At 33.1% G+C, this 23,947-nt stretch overlaps 1 protein-coding gene across 5 annotated transcripts in view; it reads left to right on the top strand.

Moving 5' to 3' along the window:
* The window catches only part of LOC126843249 (facilitated trehalose transporter Tret1-2 homolog), a 65,751-nt gene that overhangs the window by 30,791 nt on the left and 11,013 nt on the right, over positions 1 to 23,947 (top strand). For 4 of the 5 annotated variants that reach the window (XM_050580640.1, XM_050580642.1, XM_050580638.1 and 1 more), the window contains exons 2-3: positions 270 to 453; positions 14,949 to 15,028. In XM_050580640.1, coding sequence (XP_050436597.1) covers positions 270 to 453; positions 14,949 to 15,028 — 264 coding nt within the window. The remainder of the gene's footprint in view (positions 1 to 269; positions 454 to 14,948; positions 15,029 to 23,947) is intronic. The other variant, XM_050580639.1, reaches the window with a different exon arrangement.

Raw genomic sequence — 23,947 nt, 5'->3', positions numbered from 1 at the left:
ACTCTGGTAGATCTGCTACAAACACATTTTTTTACTATTTAAATAGTAAAAATGTATTTCATACATTTACTGTCTACTACTAGTACAAATGTTTCGGTTTTCAACGAAAGGAATATTATCAAACGGTGGATGTGAATTCTACAAGATTATATTGTTATAACAATGGCTTTAGGTGATTTTTATATTGCTGTTTTACATACCTGATAAAAAATTTGAGAATAACTACCAAACGGTTATATTGATTGCTCTGTTTTTATATTGTTTTGCAGGTGCCATCGGGCCAGACCCAGCCAAGATGACCTCCTGGGACTCATATCTAGCGGTGGCGACGTTCTTGTCGTCACCGGAAGAGTTTATGGGATGGTTTGTCGGATTCGTTTCCTTGTTTAGTTCAAACCTAGTAAGACCATTAAGACTGGCATTAACAGCGCCCAACAAAAATAACAAAAAAAAGTAAGTGGTTTTACAATATTCAGTACAATATTTACTATACAGACAAAGCAATAAAAATGTGCACCTATAATGTATACGAATGGACACCGTCCATAAACCGTCTATGTAATTATTCGGATACGTTTGAAGGTTTATATTTCTAATGCTTTCGCAAACGTCAGGGATGTGAGAAGTACAAGCAATACGTGGTGTTATTTTTAAAATAATTAATTTTATTTTTTTTGTAAATGACAATAACGGGCTTGTTACTCCCCCAAAGAAATACCGTTATGAAAATACGTGTATTGCTTGTACTAACCTAATGTTGTGTCATAATATAAATGGAGTGAAATAAAATATGATGAGCTATAGTCCGTTAAACTAAACTCAAGCTTCGAAGCGCTGCGACAAATTCCCAACAGATGTATCGAGCGCCTTAAGTAATACACACAACGCATCACAACTCACACCAGCCAACACCTGTACATTACCGACATTCTACAATCGTTATACTTTCGCGCTTGCATAGATGCCTAACACCGTTATTGTTATCTGATTGGTTATTCAATTGGCGAATACTACAAATAATAATTACACCGCGATGATTAATTATATCTACTCTTTTCGTTTTATCACATTGATTTTTTTTTTTTTATAACGAAATCCTACAAAGAATCACATGCTAACCGAATTGATAGTTAACAAACAGTTAAAGAACGGCGATAAAGCAATCTTGTCGTTTATTTAATCTAATTTGAGTTCTCTAATAAATTAATCGAATTTTCGTTCGATAGTTTTTTGTTGTAATTTTTGCACAATCTAAATTATCATTTAAAAAGAGAACTTAGGTTTTAGCTTACACGCGGAGCTGACTAATTAGGTATTTTTTTTTACAAGTTTGTTTTAAATGCCAACGTTTAAGTTTTTACGTCATCGCAGATTATTAAATAAAAGTCTACGATGTAGTATTGAAAATGCATCTTTTTACCGTAAAAATGCTCAGGGATAAAACAATATACAAGTGCTTTTGATTTAAAATTATTCAAATCAAAACGTTAAGCTCCGGCATAGCTTTGGAATTAAGCATGCCGACATAAGCAATGTAATGTGTCGATATGATTTTCTAAAAATGTCTTGTAATTTTTATAAAAATCGTTTACACGAGGGGATTGCATGCGGTATGTTTTTAAGGAATTTTGTATAGGCAATATTTAAGAAAAAAGAGGTTTTAATACATCTCGACCATATCAATTAATTACCGGTTAATTTGTATAAGTTAATATGTTAATTGTTCAAGGTATTATTTTTAGTTAAAATAATTTCTTTTATGAGTGAAAGCAATTTTATTTTGGTTTATTTTAGACCAAAAAGCCAGGATGGTCTAATTTCAATTCCGTATAGGGATTCGAGTTTGTTGGCTACTTTACTGTATTATTATGTAGTAAGCCAATTTTCATTTAAAAATTTTAGTTTTTTATAATTAAATAAATTTAACTTGCAATTTTTTTAATATTAAAACCATTTTTCTTTTACATAAATAAATAAAAAATCTTTGTTTTGCATAACCTATTAAAGTTGCCAAAGCACTCGTATGTCTTTACAGAATTGAAATCGGGCCATCCGAAGTAGTCGACATTGTGTCTGGCTGTTTGGTTTAAAACGTTAGAAAAACAAACCGCATACAATCCCTTCAATCTAACCTAGTTCAATCTAACTGTCTTCCATTGTAGGTGGTGTAACTATTGTCGGTAGGCAAGTGCGTTGGGTTTGTAGTTTGTAGTTCTTGTATGCAGCACGTGCGTCGGACAGAGTAATTTTTTTTCAATATTAAAATATTTATATAATATATTATGTGTCAACGAATTCTCTGTGTTTCGCCTCTTGCCAATTCATGCACACAAACGAGTAAGGTAACGCGTGTAATATTAATCATGCGGAATTCATTAAACGCAATTGGAGTTTATAATTTAAGTCGAACCACGTCATTACACACAGTTATCTAAGGGCTCTGTGGACAAAAAATAATTTAATCGACATTTCGCAACAAAACAAATGATGCCACCGCGTCCTTTGTCCGAGTGATTCTTGTAAAACTGTATTTTAATATAATAATATTATGAAACGATCGCGTTATGTCACCGACCGTGTACATATAATATCATCACAATAGTTTGTACTGTACACTCATTGTGTTTGCTTTGCGCGTTGTCCGCACTTGCAGATCCGACTTAACTTGAACACTGCTTGGCCACTATTGATTTATTTAGCTAGGTCTAACAGTTTCTTTTAAATAATTCTCCCCTCGTACCCTATCATATGTAGAGGAGCGAGTCTTATTCGTTCGTACTATATTCGTTCTACAACCCCTTAAAACCCCTATTGCCCAAATAAATGCGTGGTCCTCGTTATTGTGGTGTTCATAATGAGCTCATCAAAGGCGTCACCGACTCTGTTTGGACGATTGACTTGTACTGGTGTACAGGTTTTTCAGATGTTGACTGATGTATGTAAATACTGATTACTTTAATGCAAGCAGCAAAAACAAAAAACAAAAACCTAAGAAACCCAACGGGCGACACTGCGCCTTAAGTTCAAAATACAGCCTCTCGCCATGCGATAGCATGTACACACGTTATGTAGATCACGTGGATACCGTTATTACGGCCGTTGGCAATTAATTAGCGAAAAACACTGTTGTCATGTATGTTTTTTGTGTTCAGAATAAAACGGCAGATCGAAATCCGGTAGTGCGCCGTCGCCTGTATACGATCATTATCGAATTACCCACGCGTTCAAAGTCTGATAACTCGGTTTCTCTGCGTTCTGCGATGGAGCCCGTCTAGATTGGATTTTTTTATTTCGCACACATGCAAACCATATAATACAGTATGTGCAAAAAGTCTCGTGTATCGCCGGCGTTTGAAATTGTTCGGTGGTCTAATTAATAACATATTATTTAAAAAACGATTGCCCAAATTTCTGGCCAAAGGACAATCCGAGAGAATACAAATTTTTTTTTCAATTTCTCTATTCATCCGTTATTCAGTTCAAATTTTAATTACGAACGGTTCCGGACCCTTGGGACATATTGTATGATAATCGACCGTCCAGTGCAAAAATATCCGTCGACCCTTAAAGGCGAATAACAAAAAAAAAAACCAACGCAAATTTGCAAATTATACACTATGACGTCCGAGAACGGCATTCAACCTCCATCCATTATCCACGTCCGTCTAAACAAACAACCGTATTCAACAATTTATTGCTGATTTTTTAACCGTCCAGCGGTCGCGCTATTTGCTATAACATGAGTAGTCGCGCGTTGTAGTGATAATCGTACGAATTTGTATCAAATATTAATGCGCGGTTTGCTAGAACTCTTGATGTTGTTGTTTTTCTCCTTGACTTAAGAAAACTTGACCTTATTTAGTGCTCTTTCACAATAAAACAATCTCATAACGTTTCACATACAAGTTATGTTATTTTTGGCCATTTCCTTCTCGCAAGTGTAAACAACTAGAATCCATCCCTCTGGCAACAAATCTATTGGGTTTTGTATCATCAACGCACCGAGTCCTTAAGTATATTTTAAGCATCTCATAAAATGCACGTTTGCTCTCCTTCCGGCTTAAGCTCGCGTACATTTATTATTCTGGTGTATATAGAAATACTTTTTCTTTTATATTTTGTTTCTATGATCTATTACCATTACGATTACCACTATAATATATTAGTCTTTCGTAAAATATGTACATAATAGTAGATACCTTGAGCGCGCGAGCCAGTTTATTATTATTTATTTGGTTCATTAATAAATAATATTTTAAATAGTAATAGTCAATGTTAAATCGTTTGTATACGAACAATATGAAAATCCATTAGGCATACAATGTTTATTTTCAGAACACCTTGGTTATACGATATTCAATGCGACGACGACCAAGCAATATTTTTTTTTAACGTCGGTTCGTGACGGAAATGATAAAGACCGAACTTAACCTTCTGTCGGCTCGTTTGTGCTCGTTTAGGTACACATTTGAATGTCGCCACACCGTTTGCTATCACAATATTCACATGTAACTCTGCTCGGGAGACTCATTTTTTTTTCATTTTTAGAGGTGTACCTTTCATATTATTATACTTTTGCTTCATTTTTTAACTACTCTGGCGGCCATTGTGTAGAAATTCTGGCGAATTCTTTTATCTTTTCCACTAATTAATATTCGTTTCCGCGGGTGCTGCCGGCTGCGCGTTACCGTAAAACTTTTATCCGGCATATTTGACCTAATAAATTATTACAGTTGTGCCAAGGCGGGTGTTTTCTCGCCCTCTATCTCTAGTCATTTAAAGCCATCACAAGGGCACTGGCGTTGGCGTTCGAAGTGAAAACGTCATTTGCGAAGACTTAAAAAATATACTTATTTACTTTATTAGTGACTTAAGGATTTATCCATTTCGAGAAATCTATTAACGGGATTAAAACGTCATACTACAGTTTTATTCATAACGGTTAAATATGTGTATTTTGTCCAAATAGCTCGCCGTTCTTAGATTGCCATGATAGGTTTAAAAAGTTAAACAAATTAAGTTGAACCATGAATTTATTGAATATAATTCTTATCGGTTAGGTGATGACCGTGTTGTTTATTTAGACACATCTTGATTGTCCCAACTGTCTATCATATTTCCCAACCCCTGACATGTGGTTGGGCGTTTCGTTCAATATACGTATTATTGCCACAAATTGCCTATGCTTAAGGGTTTAAGCGCTTTGTTAAAAAAATAAAGCGTTTCCCTTAAACAAATAATAATAGTAATTACCGAAACGAACTTACGACAAAAACACTGCAAAGACCAAAATATAAATATTTTCTATTATACTTACCACTAATTGTGCACTAATTATTATAAAGTCGTTTATTATCCGAACGCACAAGTGTCAAAGCGTTGCGTTGGTAATAAGTAATAACAATAAATTGCCTTATTAGTTTTCCTGACGATAAATGGTCGCATAATCATAATATAATTTATCTATGTATATATGTGACGATAGCCATTACCTATAACAATATGCGTTTGTTGTGTTAAACGTTTTCCTCGGTTAAATAACACCGACTTTTAAACGCTTTATGAATTACAAAATCGTATTATTGGGGAAAAAACTCGTTATATAATAACACCTCGATCATTTACTCGGTTTCTCAGTATAGGTACTTAGTATTATATTATCGGTAGAATAGACGTACTTACTGCGTTTTCCTCATTTAAAAAAAAAAACACACACACAGTGTTCCTGCCGTCTGTGCTATAGAACCGGCATTTCAAAAGAGATAAATCTTTAAAGCAATGTGCCTACGCAGCAGTTGCCATTGGCGATTACTTTGAGAAGAACGCCTCACGTACTACAGTCGCCGACGAATCCGTTCCATCTACCCTCAGATACATATTTTTATATCACAGTTATAATGTGAAAACATTTTTTTCTTTTTAAAAGGTTGCTATGAAAATAACGAAAAAAAATAAAAATATTAAGACCGCTTCCGAAGGTTTTTTTTTTGTATATTCACTCTTGCACAACAAACCAAGACGAGAGCGAACGGTTTTGTTAATCCCGTTTATGACTTAACGATTATGTTTTATCTTTTGTGCTTATTTGGATTTTTTTCTTTTTTGTGTCAATTATAGCTAACTAGCTCTCGACAATAAAACTTTTAAAAATCGTCACGCGACGGGCAAACGCTTAGGTGTGATTTTATAACTCGTTAATAATAATTTAAGGCTTTACTGACATAATAATATTTTATATTGTTTCAAATAACAATTTCACGCGGTTCCGTTGTACGAGTATCGCTTTCAATTAGTTCCAATTAAGTCAAGACATTCAGATAACCTTTGTAACAAATACAATATATTATATATATATGTATTGAGCAAACACAAAACGCGTTACAGTTACGTTATCCATGATAATATGTTTACGACAAAAAAGAAATATATCCTTATTGCTTTATGATTCACTTATTATGCGTTATCCGACCAGTCTTAAATAAACATAAACAACACCTATCGGTCGGTTTACCGGAAAAGAGTGCGCGTTGGACGTTGAATATTGATTTAACCGCGAGCGGTCGTAGAGCTTCCTCTATGTGCCAGGGAAAACGTTTAGAAAAGCATTTTGAAGACAATAAAAAAACAAAATACACTCGGCCGTAGAGCAGTTGGCGAAATGAAAATTCCCTCGGCGGAGAACCATTAATCGTGAAAAGTTTTCCCATTTCCATTAGATCGGGATCCGTCGATCGTTTTAAAATATTAGGAAAACCAAAAGCCCTGCACTATTGGACAGCAGTAGACACAACAACTCATATAAAGAAAGAATTAATGAAATTGAGGGTTTTCGTGGAATCTGAACAATTCAAATAATTACTTAAGGTTTCTTTTCCCAACGTGTCCTACTCTCCGACCTCGCAATACTGCCATTCCTACTCGAATTCAGAATTCTCAATGTACCTGTATTGAGGAAGTGTCGTTTTATCAGAGTTGCTATAAGCGCGAGATTTTAGTGGGTTTGTTATTGAAGTAAACGCAATTGCACTCGAATAATATCGGAACGGATAGAAAATGAATTTGCATAACACACAAACGTTTCACATAACGTTAATTGCTAATGTGCGTTACTCGAAATTTCGCAGTAGCTTAAACGCTGCGCAGTAGCCAAGCCAACTTGTCGTACAACCAAAAGGAAATTACAATATTGTACGACGAGGCATCGTTGAAATTCGGCAGAAAAATACGCCAACATAAGCCATCGCGCGATTTCCTTCAAACCGACATTGGTCGAATTGATATTTCGTTGGGTTTAAGTGGATAATATATTATTATAACTTATCTATTATTATTATAGCTTGCACAATAACGCGTGCATTCGAACGATGGATTTTGAGCGAGCCAATATTGTAAGCAACAATAGATAAATCCGTCAAAGCCATAAATTCATAAAGTTTTATTATGAGTTTGAACTACTTTCGGTTGAATACAAAAATTTAATATGCGATGACGAAACACGGCCAATGGACATATTAATGTGTGGTGTAAGATAATAGTCAGTAATTCATGTTAGACAATGTGGTTAAATTCTACGCTGAACTTATGTACAATGCGTGCATGATGAATCTCACTCTAAAGTCAGTGTTTGGACGTTCCTGTCACTTAACATTGTAATGTTACAGACTGTAGTGATGTGATTTATTCACAAAAACTGAATAAGTCGAATAAAATTATTATTGGGTTTTATAACTACTTAAAAAAAAAAAACTACTTGATAACTACTTGTTATTGCCGTATTGTACCGAATACATTTTAAACACCCATTTGGAATAGTAATGATTTATTATAATTAATAAAAATCTGTATAAAAACGACTAATAATTGTAAAACTAATTTTTATTTATTTTCTGTTGCCCATTTTTCGCTGTAGACAATATTGATTTTTATTTTATCGGTTTTTCTTATGTTTTCTACCCGTTTTCTATCTTGTCTATGCTCGGAATCACTAAGCATCTGCGCATTTAGGCCTAACTTAATTAGGTTAATTGAGTCTTCTACGAATATAGAAAGAGCGGATTGAGCCAACCCGAAACCGATGACTATTGTCTTTTAGTACTATTTAAAGAGTTTATGAGCTTGTTTACAAGGAGTTTAGGTTAACTGCGTTTTACGAATTTCGTTTACTAATCAATATTTCTGAATTATGTCATCAGTGTCGAGCCGCCGGATGTCAATGTCCGCGTTTATTTTAAATAACTGTACTTACTATAAGTTCTTATAAAATGCGTATTTTTTTTTTTTGTTATTGCTGTTGCGCAGGCATGTCACTTTACGTTTGCTATAGGTTTTTTTTTTTATTAAACGCATCAGTTTTGTTGGCGTTTATTTTATTTTACACGTGCACTTTAATGCTTATTGATAATTATCAATAACTATAATTATTTCTTGTAACACTGCACTTATAAGCACGTTTAATAATTATTAAACGTTTCAAATTGTCGTTTATTGTTTCCAGTGGAATATTAACTAGTTCATTGGTGGCGTGAATTTGAAGCAAGTGCGTTTTTTCCAACTTCAAACGACTGGTTTTTATACATTATTTATCCTTGTTACAGATGATATTGTAATGTGTCTAATGAGTAGTGATTCATTATGATATATTATGTATACAGCGGCTATTTCATTATCCGAAAACAAGTAGACATGTGTTTCTTTTTCTAAACCTGCAGTGGTTGTAATTAATCCGCTTAATTAATTGTTGCTTTGGAGAATTTCCATTTATGGAATCGTTAAGAGTAATATTGTGCGCGCAGTGCACATTTTCTGTCTTCAGCCACGGTTTTTTTTTTACCCATTTGCAATATCCAGTGTCAGTATTAAATATTATACTTTTCTAATAACTATCGTTGTCGTTTTATATATTTCCATAATGAGTATGTACTTTATTATGACATTTTTTTCTGATATAGCAAAATTATTGTCGCTGACATGAGGTTTTGTTTTGAATTGTTTTTAATTGCGCTCGCTTTTTGCGTTAATTGTTTAAATTTTATTTGATTAATTTTGTTATCACGTCATCATTTTGTTTAAGTAAATTTTCCATAAACTTAACTTGAAAAATGGTATTGTTGTTAAACAGAAGTAAAAACTAATTTTTTATACGTTACAATATTATTATGAATTGTACTGCTGTTTGTGTTCAGTTATCGCATTTAACAGTTTCTCAGTACTCTTTATGGGTTGATATCCGCACTAGTTCTTACTGCCGTCAACCTTAACAATTGTTATGTCCACCGACCACTGCTAATTAGCTGTATAGTATGCATATTTTATTGACTACCGTAGCTACTGACATTAAATTTATTATTTTTCTCTTTTACAATTCCATTGCATTGACTTTTCGACAACTTAATACTAATACCAAGTGAACATGATGTTTTAGTACTTATGTATGCCTAGATATTAATTGCATTGATTATTTCACACTTTCGCATTCAGTTATGTACCTACTATTCAAAAAAACCGAGCGCGGTTCAAAGAAAATTTTTCTTTTAACTTCAAGCAACCACATCTCTTTTCACCAATTCCTCGATGTTCTTATACAGACGGGTCTTAATACAAATAATAGTCGATTTATCTAATGGATATATCCTACTACAAGATAATTACACAATTATAATTGTAAAATAAGCGCGACACTGGTTCAGAGAAACTCTCAAGGCCACGTATTATCATAATTCCTGATGCAACTGTTGCATCGGCGGCTATAACGTGGTGTTTATACAAATTATAGTGATTATTGCAAGAATATATTTTTTTTAATAGCGTTTACATAAAATCTATACAGGATTTATCCTGTGTTTTTCAACTATACATCATGTTAATACTATTTAAATAAGTACTATTTGTTTACGTACACGATATAATGGTTTTTATTGTATTATTCTTATTGATATTTTATTGGCTTTTGACTTTCTTATATGCACTTGCCATGACATTCATTTAAGTTTAAAGAAACATTGTGTACAAATTAAAATTGTATAGGCACATTTACAATTTGGCGAACCTCTAATTCTAATAAGTTATACTTTCTTGCACGTTTGTTTGGTGGAATACTGGCAGTGGAGCAACCTTTTTATTTTTTTTTAAAGTATTATACTTAGCCTTAAAAATAACGTAAGTGTTATACATGACTGCATCGAGGTAACGTTGCTGAACTAGACAGAGTTTATTTAAGCGGATGGTAAAGGGTCCGTTGCAATTTGTCAGTTTTATTTATACACGCTTGTGATTTCCGTGTCAGTCGCAAAGTGGAACAGTTTTTAGACAAACGGAGTGTATGTAAAGTGTAAACATATATAAAAATAAATAAATCCCATTTTTATTGATTTTAAATCAGTAACACATCAACAACGCACGTTTAATATACGTTTTAATTAAAATCCTGTCATTTTGTAATGTTCTTCCTGTCGGCTGAGCTGAACATACAACTGATATTTTTTTCCAATCTGTACTACCGTACAAAGTGTCGCTACAGTGAAAAGGATGTATCGAAAAAGTTTAACACGATTAAGATAGGTGACTTGGCGGGGTGAACAATATTTTTTTGTTCCGTGTTAGTGGTTAAATTTTGAAAACAAGTCAAATACAGAAACACTCAGAGGCGTTAGGATTTTTCGCAAAAACTATAAAAGGTTAACAACAAAACTTTTAACAATATTATCAAAAGAAGGTTACTACAACATTTATATTATTGTATGGCAGAATTTTAGCAATACCTATCAAGTCCTGAGTTTTTACCGTTTTAGGATTTAAACGGATTTAGAAATTAAGATAGCCAGTTCTTGATACACTCATTATCATTTCTCGGCATAATGTGTTTTCCTAATAATTACTATAATACTATAATATTATATCAATAAATTAACAACAATATGAATAATTAAAAACATATAAATGTTATAAATGATAAATGTCATACCAACCTCTGATCTCATCAATAGTCAATAGCGCTTGTAGGTGACATCAACCGATTATAAACGAAACTTAATCTGTAATTTACATAAAAATATCTGATTAATCATATGGTCAGTTGTTTTGGTACCATGCACCGGTTTTTGAGGACATTACTAACTATAGTTTGGGAAATTCTATCAATCTTTGTTGTTCTGGCTCTTTATTATAACGATTAATAAATATCAAATCTTACAAATTACCTTTACAAAAAGCATATTTTGCCGTTTTTCGGAAAGAAGACGTTATGCATTTAAAAACGTTAATTTTTCATTTCAAAATTCTCAAAGCCTCGCGTGAAAAATCAAAACGTTATTCGAAAAACGAATTATTTTTATTTTGTTTTGCTATCAATTGTGTTGGCGCGCCATATTCCGGACACGCACTAAATTTCAGTTAAATGTGTATACGATTTGATTATTACTAATTGTTCTTACAATTATTAATTATTATAAATTATTATGATATTGTCAAATTGGCTACGCAGTACGCGATTAAGTATACGATGTAAAACGAGTTTCGCTCAAGTAGTCGTGTTGAACACAACATTATGCATAGTTTAACTCTATAAGGATCTCTATGTAGGTATGTATTTTAAGTTTTGAACTTAGGACGAAATATTGTCGAATACATTACAGCTACGAATTAAATAATTATTATAATAATCTCAAAACCGAAAAATATTATCGACATTTAATAACATTATTATATTATCATAGCTAATTGTTCTACAAAATATTAATATCATACTAGCCAATTATCATCATTCGCCCATACAAACAAATAATATTTCGGAATCGAATAAAAAAAAAAAAAATTACCAAGACATATTACTTATAGTATTAGACTATTTAGTCAAAGGCCTGGCCTTAGGCAATCGAGCCCTAATTTTCACAATATTACCCTCTAATTTTCCCTATGTATAAAAAACAAAACAAAAAAAGACACCATTGTAAAAACTATACATGTAGTACGTATGAAGTACGTTATAGTACATTTTTTTGATAAATAATGGTCGGTATGTTTTTTTTGTTCGGTCTTAGGCCCACGAGGCCAAGTTAATGTCGTTAGTCGTATGGACTGAGTGTTTCCTAGACATTGTGCTTAAAGTAGGCTTGCCAAAAAATATTGACAATAAAAATAAAAAATTAGCGAGTTATGACTATAAAATATGTTACTTCTTTATTTCACTTTTCGTCAATTATTCAGATCACATTTTCGGTTATTATACTATTATACTATCGATGCAATTAAAAATAATTACAATTTTTTCATCCTGATTGTGTATTAATTTGAACTTCTTTTTTAAATGGGTTTGATAAAAACAACACTTAATAGTTATTGCCAAAATTATGTTGTTAACTGGTACAATATACCTGAAACATTGGCGTGAGTGTTGTCTGTTTATTCGAAATAAGGCATTAAACCACCAGGAGCACCAGCGGGAGGATTTTGTTTAACTTCATTATAGTTATTTATAATTAATATTGAAGAACGCTATATTATCATGCATATGTTTTTACATTACATACAAGTATGTTTGATTGGAATTGTTAAAAAGTATTGACTACATTTCTGTTCAAAGTAAACATACTTCATAAGTAACTTTATTCGAGTAAACAGACTAACATTGATAATTAATTTGAGTTATTTACACAAATATTCCTTTTGATAACTCAAATATCTAACTAAATAATATGACTATATGTTGTCCAATTTATAGTGAACTTGAAAGTTTGTAAATTTTAATTCAAGAAAATTCGGCTAAGAAATTGTTTGTTATCTTGTTTGACGAAAACAATTTATTTGTTTTATTATAATGGCCGCCAATATAATAATTTGTTGGAACTTGTTTTCTCTTTTATTTTAGAAGGGGTATAGTACATTTATCCACAATACTCCTTCCCATAAACGACGCTCATATATATATTATGATCTACGATTAAATAAACGTCTTTATAGCAGAAAAAAGGCTGTAACTGTTTTTAGAACTTTTTAACTGTCCTGGCAAATGACGAGTGTGACGTCCTCATCAGTACGGTTATTTATTTAGGGATAAAAAGTAAAACTTTTTTTAGATATTAGTTTTTTTAATAATTTTTTCGAATTATAGTGATATTGAATTAAAACCTAGCAGGAAACACTCAATATTTAATACTTGTTTATTACATTATAACTATGTTTTTATGCATTTAATTACTGTATTAACCCCCCTCCTCTCCAGATTATATGCGTTCTTTAATATTGTTTATAAGTGCTATTCAAATTTTAAAGCTTTATGACTACTCCAGGCAAACTAGGACAGTTAATAACTCATCGATAATCATGAAAAAATACTGAAGAACATTGACAGACGCTATATAGTCTATATAAAACTTCTCATTACTAAATTATATAAAGTACACTAGTTTTACTTTTAAATTAATATTTTGACAAAATTTGCTTGTACCCAGCTGGAAGCCCCTTGATAAACCGAAAAATTGGCAAGGGATTAGTAAAAATGCAATAAGAGTAGTGAGAATAATTATTAATTGTAGGTATAATAATAATTGCTTTTACTGATATCAGCATATTATATTTTCACAACAAGTTGAAAATAAAAAGAAAACAAATTATTGTGGCGAGCATCCAACGTGACCCATTAAAGGAAATAATGTATGAGTATTTGTCTTATCTAGTTAGGTGATTTTTTTTAGTGAATTAAAAACATGTTAAATTATAAACAAAAATAGATAATGTTCACATATTATACGGAATTCATAACAAATATCCTTATTTAAAATGTAAAGATAAAATTGTAATCCAATAATTTCCCTAATTAATAATATCTTATTTACTAATTTATTTATATAAACTTTTATTGGAATGACGCCTCAATTCTGCGGGTAATTTTACTCATTTATTATTAAACTCTAAATCGCCCTCTAAAAATTCTTAGAGCATGCCAGGGCCTAAGCAAGGGATAGCAACGTAGGAAAATCGACTAGGGCGGCATTTTGCAAAGGCGCAACTTGTTTACGAATTGAAAACGTTTATAATTTCATTATAATTAAAAAAGGACGGCAAAATTGGAGTTTACTACCCAGGCTGAAATATCGTCTGGTGCCGGCCCTGGAGGGCGTTTTTTTTAATAAATTTCTCATTTCGCGTTAGTGATTATTATTTTCGCCGCCTACGACTTGCGATTGTGTTTTTTTTTTTATCGTTAAAAATTGGCTCTTTTCGGCTTCACTACCGTTATGATAAACGATAAATTACACATACATACATACATATATATATAATATTTGTATGGCGTGCGGAGGCCTACCTGCGCCGTGGTCGCATTTTAACGTCGCGTGCACATACACACGAGGACGAGGGTTGACGCCGCAGGAGCGCTGTTGGCAACGAGACGGACCGACCGTCTTCTGTCTTAATATTATTATCATCAAACGAGTCCGTGCCAAACAGCCGCGAGCACGTAACGCGTTCGCTGCGCTCTGTCCCGACCACAGACAATACGGTTCATTTTTTTTTTTTTTGTAGCTCGATTTGATTTTTTACCATATTAATCCAATTTTTTTTGAGTACCGGCTCGTATGACTTGTCCGACGCGTTTTCCACCGTCGCCGCCGCCGCCGGTTCACCGACGCTGACAACAGTTTATGTATTTATAATAGGCCACCGCGCGCCAGACCAAGAGCGTTTTGGATAAAACTAAATATTTATTTGAAAAAAAAACGCGGGTTTTCTTCGTTTGTCGGTTTCCTCGCAAACAGCATCCTCTCCTCGCCGTAACCTCTAACGCACACTTACACACACACACAAGCTCAGATACTTTGGCCAGCCGAGATTTCTATTGCTCTATTTTTTTGACATAACATTTTTTGTAGACACATCAAATTTTCATTTAACATATTTTTGTGCGCGTTTTGAAATCACCGAGAACCAACCATGGATTTGTCGGTTTTCAGCAGCATGTTGTCCGTCAACGGACCGAAGGGTACGCGGAGAGAAGGCAAGAAGTTCAGACAATACGCTGCCGCACTATCCAGTGAGTACACGATTTTTTTATTTTATCATTATATTAGAAAATAATATGTAAAACTATTGTATATTTGTTTATAATTATTATTAGAGTATTAGTGTGTGCTGCTTGTTGAGGTAGTGTATTACCTATATACCTGAAAACGGTCTGTCGCGTGGTCCGGACGCGTGCACGTGACCGCCACGGGAATACCTTGATCGTTATTACTGCGGTCTTATGATAATGCCTAATAATATAATAAGTTATGCCGTCGGTGGTACTCGTTAATACCCGACGTTCGTTGTTCATCCGTTTCGCGAGTGATATATATATATGTATAATATTTTATCGGTATAATATTTAATATTATTATCGTACTCGGCACTGAGCGAGGGGAATTGATAAAAAGAAACCGGTTGACAGACCTTACTTGTAAAATCGTATATACTTGCCCTGCCGCCTCCGCTATACGACGGGGTCGTTTCTTATGGGGAAACCGTAATATCGTCTGCAGTCTGCACACAGCACACAATGGATGATAATAATATTATATAACTTACACAAAACGGTCGACCATCTGGTGGCATCGTGTTCGTTTTACGACCCACAGTAAAAATAAGTCCCTTCGAAATCGGATTCGGTCGGGTGTGTTTTATCATCAAAGAAAACCGGTAACTGTAAGAAATTAATAAATGTCGTACCTGTAATATCTAAAAAAAAAAACAAATACTATAGTTTACATAATATTTGTCTAGCGAACGCAAGTGTTGAAAGATCTGTTATTGGCAAAACCAAACAAAATCACAGTAACCGAACACGTTGAGGGGGTGTGCGTGCTTAGCACCTCTAATTTTGAAATTAATACTCCCAAAATTGTTTGCGTTTTGTACCATGATTAGTATGGACACATAAGGGGTCGAACCGTATATAAATTATGGGTCAAATGTTTTGTTAAAATATGTTAATTTCCTCTGTGGGGACTAAAAGGCCGAAATCAGTACAAATTTTGAAAAAAAAAATATCTAGTTCAAGTTATCATGGGTACATTATTTTTAATTGCGATTTATCCTCCGGTAAAAGTTATTTAACTCGATAACCTAATATTTATTTTCCCTTAAATAATTAGCCATGTTATTAGAAATAGCTTTTGATCAAATTATGCCAATCGTTGCCTATCTTTTGTTCAGTAATTAAATGCTCTATCCGTTCCTCTTAATAGTCCCTACTTAATTTTGCGAAATCGCGCTTTTGTTTTTGAACATACCGCTTTATTAAAATATTGTCATTATATTCAGATTCAAGTCAAGTTATTGTATTTTGACTGAGGCTGTCCCGGCTTGGCATACTTTGGGTGAACGGTTTAACTAAAAAAAGATTCCCAAAAAAAAAAAAAAACAGCTACCGTGTTTCGATTGTGGTGGGAGAATTCCAGAGGGATTTTTTTCGATTAACACTCAACTATAATTATTTTCCGGTGAAATCTATTATATTATCCCGTAACTGGCCGGACGATGACGTTATTACTTATTTGGAACGAGTCCAGCGTTTCTGTTTGTTCGTAAAAACAAAAAAAAAAACACTAAAAAAATATCAACAACAATGTTTACCGTGTCGCATTGTTGTCGGGTCTCCGATGACGTATATTGTGTAAAATAATTATTAGTATTCTAGAAACTGGTCTCGGTTTTCTTCCATGTGTTTGTGATAAAACAACACCGCAGTAGTAAAGGTCACGGACTCGCGGCGGCCGAAATTATAATAATATTAGAGGTTAGTTTTTTCTGGAACCCTCCCCCCCCCGACTAGCGGTTGGCTTTGTATTATTGTGTGCGACATCAGTGAGCGTGTCGTATGCAGTAGGTATAAAAAAAAAATTGTTTAAAAAATGAATACCATTTGTGACGTTCAACGACTAGATTCGATCGGATAAAGAGATGACCTTCGGTTGTGTTTTTTGTTAAAGATTTATTTAGTATTCGCTCACAATGTAATTATGATAACACACGGGAACTATTATAACATTATATGACCGCGTGTCAGCCGGTAAAAAAAAAACAACCGTTTTAGTTGTCCGACTACAGCCGGCTTATATTATCTTAATTGTCTGCGTACAAATGCTTTCGATTAATGATATTTCATAGGCGTAACTGAGATTTTTACGAATACCGTTTGAAAGGAAAATTGTCTTCAGCTTATAATATTTATCTCTTTTTTTTCTCCCTTTGAAACCTGAGTGGAACAGCTAGCGAGTGGCGCACACACCTGTGGGATTATATGAGATTATCGATTGTTAGATTTAAATACATACTTTGTGTAACGAGCAGACACTTGTCGTGGAGAAAATAAAATAATTTTATACAATGACACGTGTTGACTTTAAGACGAACACATACCTCTACTTTTTGTTTTTCTAAATCTTAATTAAAAAAAATCAATTAACGCTTTTAACATAATACGCTGCTTTGTGTCTTCGTCATCACATTCCGTTAAAACGGTGTACCCGTTGTCAAATAAATTGCCAACACGGTTATCAGCTGAAACGGTGATAACAAGAGACGAACGCTATGTGTAAACATTTTTATACTTACATGCACAGATTGAACTTATTCTATCAATCCCAGGGGTAGGATAGGTATAAAACTAGTGAGAGGTTGACCATTCCATTTCTGTTCGACGCACAAACAATAACGTTATTCTTACCCTTACTCGGCCATTTTGTTTTTTAACAATAGCAATCAAAAAATCAGTCGCATGACCTCTTATGATTCTATTATAAAGGGCTTGTTTACAAAAAATAAAAATAAAAAATTGTGTATTTATTATGCTGAAGTTGTAAAAACTCTCATGGTATTTTTGCGTTGCCCCTCTTGGTAATCCCTTGGCCTTGTCGGTTTATTGGCAAGAAGTTTTAAATTAAAAAACCAACGTTGTTATTATTATTGGGGACGTTGAAAATATTGTTTCACGGCCCTGAAAATACGGTATCTATATTTTATCACGTGTTTACGACAACTTTGTGTTTTTTTCGTGCGTCTCGTTTACGTGCACACAATAAAGTTTATACAGCCCATTATAATGTAGGCATTGGCTATCAGTTATGTATATTGTAACAACTACAGAAATTTTGATCACACATCGAAATGGTGTCAAGTGTTCCGGCAATTTCCACTTGAAAACAACTAACTATTAAACACTTGTAAACCGAAAATCGTATTGGTCGGTTAATTTAGTCTGGTTGCACTAGTATCGTTATAAAAAATATATATATTTTTTCAGTTTAGTTGTAACAATTCGATAATATTCATAACTTTTCGGCCGGGCTTGTTTTTCAATGTCGTTTGAGTGCTTTTTTGATTGATGGACGATAAAAACCGATTTTTATACCAAATGAAAGGGTTTTTTTCCATTCAAGTGTTTACCACCAACACTTCGGTCCGTAGAACTACGATCCAGCATCGTGCGTGTCACCCAATATATCTACTCAAAGTTCTAAATGTACCTACTCTTTAATATACAAATAAAGTATATAATCCCAACTTTGCATCGTGACTAGAGTTGGTCTTAAACCATCATCGTGCTGAACTTGCACGTTTTAAGCATAGCGCATTTTAGGAATTTATAATTAATGTTATTTCCGTATTTTGCATGTTGTTTTCAAAATCTGTTTCAAGTCCGAGAATTAATTATTATTTCCTCGTAGTAAACAAAATAAAACTAGGTAGTTAATTGTTTATTTACCAACAATTTCTGCTATCAAAACTGGTATTTACCTAACTACGATAACTTGTGCTATAAAATGTTTTATACGTTGATCAATTAAAATACGAATAAAAACATTTCATAAGAAGTATCCGAGGTTACAAGTGAAGGAAAATAAGTGTATAGTAAAAAACATTAATAAATACAAAAAAAATATTAATAAATAAAATCAGAAGTTCACAATACAGATCACGGTGCCTCGGCATCGGTGTTTAGATATTAATCTCAATAATTTATAACATAATATTATGGAAAAATGGGCATATTTTGTTTAATATTTTTGGGAAAGTTTTTAGGAAAATTAACGCATAGGGAATCGTACTAGACAGTATTGTCGGTGTTACATTACAATTTGTTTAATATCATTATCGTCGCGGTTCTTAGGGGTTTTAACGATTCGGGGGTTTTTAGAAGATGCCGAGCTAATATATTTTATTTTATTCATTTCGACGGATATTATTCGGGTAGTGTTAGGTTTTTACCGTAAAACGGCTACGCCCCGTAACAAGATCACACTTGCCCGAGGACATGCAAGTTTATAATGTGCTCATTGGTGTTAGATACCAGGATTATTTTTAAGGTATAATTATTTTCCTTTCTAGTACAGTAACGCCTGTGACCCGTAGGGGTTTCCAAAGTATGTATTATAATTATTATTGTGTCCGGACCTATATTAGTCTACAGGTCGCGTTCGAATCGGTGCGCAACTACTATCGAATCACTTGATAATAATATTATTGGCTGTGCATGCCAGTAAACAACCAACGACCAACACGGCGTCCGGCACATATCGAGTGACCTTTAGAATAATATTATATTACATATTAATTTGGCGTTTCCAATACCGATCGCGCAATGCACTTCCTTCCATGATTAATACATTTATTCTACACAGACGATACCTGTTATTCGTTTGTTATCATCTAGTAGTACGTTTTAATGTAAATTAATTGAGACAATATTTACACGGCTCTATAGAACACAAATAATGAAATAAACATTGTTTTAAGCAAAACTATTGTCTGATTCGTCATTTGTTAATAGTTGACAATAGTAGAGAGTAAAAGAGGAGACTCTCTACTTACAATCCAAAGGTAATTGACTTGAACGTGTAATTCACCGATTTCGGATGGTTTATTACTATACAAACCGAGAGTAAAATAACTGCAACCTACTGATTTGCTTAAAAATAAAGACATTGAACCCTTGTGCGTCAAGAAAGAAACGTTTTGTCTGATTTTGTTGGTAAAAAAAATAAGTGAGCAGTTAACGAGCGTTTATTTATTTTCTTATTATTTTTAATCTAGTGAAAACCCAATTAGCGTCGAAAAATCTAAGTATGAACATTAGTCGATAACATCCCATACTTGATTTACCTATCGAAATTGCAATAGAATCTCTGACCTCTGGCGACTGTTTAATGTTTTGCTTTAACCATTAAATAATTTAATTGTGATAACTTTTGCAAATGTCAGTAACACGTTAAAGCTTCTGGAATTAGAGGTCAAATGTATTATTGAAATTGGTATAATAATTTGTCTTAACTCTATACCGTTATATTATGCAAGGTATTTTAATTTTTTATATCGACACAGTGAAAAAGTGAGAGAGAGGGTTGAGAGGAAAATATTGAATCAGTTCGCTGTTGCCCTTGTAGTTTTATTGAGATGTCTTTAAGAATTTTGACGTTTAACGGTTTAAGTCATCAAATATTCTCAACCCTCCCTCCTTCCTAAGTCCTTCGACATTGATAAATCTAATGAAAAATTACAAAAGGCACCTCTTTCAGAACATATTTATCGAGATCCTTCGAGATACTTTACTTTGTAAATTGTTTAAGCTGGAAAATAATTTTGTTTTTAGTATTTTTATAATAACTTGGAATGTTTTTTTTTTTTTTAATACGTTGGCAAACGTGGTGTAGTTCAATTTTGATTTTTCAGTAGGCCATCCTACAAAACAACGTGCGAGCGCTCAACGGTTTAATATATTTTCAGAGCACGTTCCTCGGTAGGTTTACACATATCGCACATGTTATGTATATCAGTATAGCATTTTTTGTGTGCGGTTATAGGGCAAATGAGTTTCGACATCGTTAACGTTGTTTGTTTGAACAAAACAAAGTACCTAAAGGATAATATTGAGGATGACGACGACGACGACGATTTGTTTCAATAAAAAAGAAACTCCCCAATTGACCTCGCTTAGAAGACTTAATCTCTAGTCTTGTATAAACTTAGCGGAAACTGGTTGCATTAGAACAATATACTACAATATTGAATATTATATTGAAGTTAATTCGTTTTTTATTGCTCTACATTGTGTGCATAACAATAAAAAATAATTGTACAAATATAATATATTATTATAAATTGTTTTTGTCCTTCTCGTCGTATCTGTTTCCTTTTTTTATTGAATATTATGCAAAAAAATATTTATTTTATTATGCTAACAAATCTCGACTAGTTTTTGTTTCGTAGAATACTATTGTGTACCTATAAGTCAATATCATTGATCCGTCGTTAACTTCAAAAGTAAATTTTTCGTTATTATAATTTGATCATTATACATATAATTTTATGTGGTATATAGGAATAAAAATTAAAATAACGTTGGTATGGTTCATAGTCCGCGTTGATTTGGAAATTCTTGGCGTTAGGCGATCCGACGTTATTAAAATGTACAATAATAATAATTAATAACGAATAATCGTAATACGGTTACCATTTGACCGGCGATTGTAGACGTGCCAAATCATCATTTTCCGACTTATCTACACAGACACATAGCTATTCAGTTCCACGGTTTTTTTTTTAAATAAAAAAAATTAAAATTACATGACTTGTTAGAATCGTAAATGAAATTCTCTACTCTTATTCGTGACAAATTAAACGCACGTGTTTGGGGAGAAAATTTAATTAAACCGTTATAGCCGTTTGCACTGACTACCCTAAAATACATATAATTATAGTTGTGTGTGTGTCATGTGTGATAATTAGAAGTATATAGTTGGTACAAACTACTACCATTAAAACGTACAATTTTGGTTTACCTTGAATAATACAGTTTTATTATTCTACGACATTATTAATAGCAGGCATAGGCTCAAAAAACGAAGGAGAAGACTTCCGAGTTATCAAAGTCGAACGTCAATAATATTTTCTCAAACCTACTCGTTGTTTTTGTAAACCTGTATTCCAAACACTTAAGGTGTGATTGACGGTCCTAGTAGCGCAACTACTGTACACTCACGCGACACCTTTGTGTCTCAATATTGAACACAAGTCGTTGTAAAGTAAAACAAAAATATAACCATTATGTATGTATAATTATGCTGTTGTTTTTGCCAAAAATCAAAAACTGTCTCTCTCTAATTGGCGTGCCCAGACTTATTACGACGTGGCGTTAATAAACGGGTAAACATTTTCAAGTATACGATTTCTCCAAAACGCAAAAGTTTTGCCATCAAAATGGCTCGGCCACCTGTTACTTTCGATTTCGGTGGCATGTGTCAATAATGATTATTATTGTTCGGATTCACGTGACTTGTAAAAAAAACGTTCGCAGGGGTCATTTGCCCACGACGGGTTGACCTCCGGCCGTTGTGTTTACCATGATTTTTTTTGTAGTTTGCAAAAAAAAAGAAAGCTCGAGCCGGTCATAAATAATTCAACGAAGAGACTTCCACGGCAACGTGCCAACACATTCGCATCGGCCCGTGATGTCATCCAAATTAAATAATGGAAAAAAAATCAACTCACGACCACAATGTTATAGTTATTTTTTATCCGACCGCCTAAGGCCGTTTACACAAGCGTTTGAGGTTTTTTAATTTTTTTTACCGACGAAAAAAAACCGATCGTTGACGCATTTAACACATTTAATCCAAATTTGATACATTTTTCAAACTACAAAACCCCCCCATCCTTTTTACGTTTAAATTCTATTAATTTAAGATGTTTAAATGTTGACTGACCAGTCAATTGGGTAATGTTTTTTAAAGTTATTTAAGTTAAACATTTAGAACGGGAATGGAGTGCGGTGAAGAATTGTCACAGATAAAAACAATAATACAGTCTACAACTACACACTTCCTCCTTTTCTAAATTTTAAACTCTATAAACTGTAAAAGTACATATTATTCAAAACTGGTTATCGACCAGTCAATGTTTTTTTGCAAATTGTTCTCAATTTAAAATGTTATTAATGAATGTATTTATACATTACAGTTTCGAAATCGTAAGGGTCGGGGTTGTATTTAAAAAAACCAAATCAAAATTGGGCAAACTATTAACTATACATTTTTAAATAAAGTATTTAAAATGAATAATTTAAAAAAGTCTAATTTCTCAAGAAAATATATTGACTGGTTCATAGTTGGTTAATGGCTATTAGGGAAATTATTGAAAAATTAATATAACGCGTCGCGACGGCGTGAAATATTATAATAATTATTAAATTTGATAATTGCCCGACCGAATCGTAATTACCGAATCGTACCATAAATTCGGTAATTACCGTATTTACGGTAAGTATGGTGATTACCGGTATTCAAGTTTGAAATGCGTCTATTTAATAGTGCTGTGTCGATAACACTATTCTATAATATCGATTTCTTCAAATTATTGTACTACAATGCCGGGTTACCGTCAATGTTCGATAAAACAACAACACACTTGACCAAAGGTGGTTCATGTCGACAAACAAAACGCGTTTTTGTTGGCTGGACAATATAATATGACGTACTTCGATAATAACTAATAATGAATATCATTATGAAATATCATCGTGTCGCTGTATGCAAGTCGTACCTGCTTATGCACCGCAAAAATGTGAGTTGTTGCTTAAAGACAAACAATAAAATATACGGTGGTCTTCTGATAGCCGTTCTCACCGGTTTAAATGCAATACGGTTTAACATTGGTAAATTATACTTAAAAGTTGAGCCAAAAATCGGCGATTACCGCTATTCGACTCGACATACTCCGCTTATTTAATCATTTGTCCAGCGTTAGTTAAATTTTTTGGAATGTTTTACTCTAATAATATAATAATTGTTTTTACTCAAAACAAATCGCGTCTATTTTGGCAGTTATATATTGTGCCGTAGTAGGTACGTACCTTTATAATATTAATGTTGTTAAAATATCATTGTATAATAATAATTATGTATATTGTTACTACACC

This window comes from Adelges cooleyi, unplaced genomic scaffold (genome assembly GCF_023614345.1).
Source record: "Adelges cooleyi isolate 19-005CV unplaced genomic scaffold, UGA_ACOO_1.1 ACOO_flye_CR_arks_rails_tigmint_CR_PRNA_574, whole genome shotgun sequence".
Lineage (NCBI taxonomy): Eukaryota > Metazoa > Arthropoda > Insecta > Hemiptera > Adelgidae > Adelges > Adelges cooleyi.
This window is presented reverse-complemented; position numbering and strand designations above follow the sequence as displayed.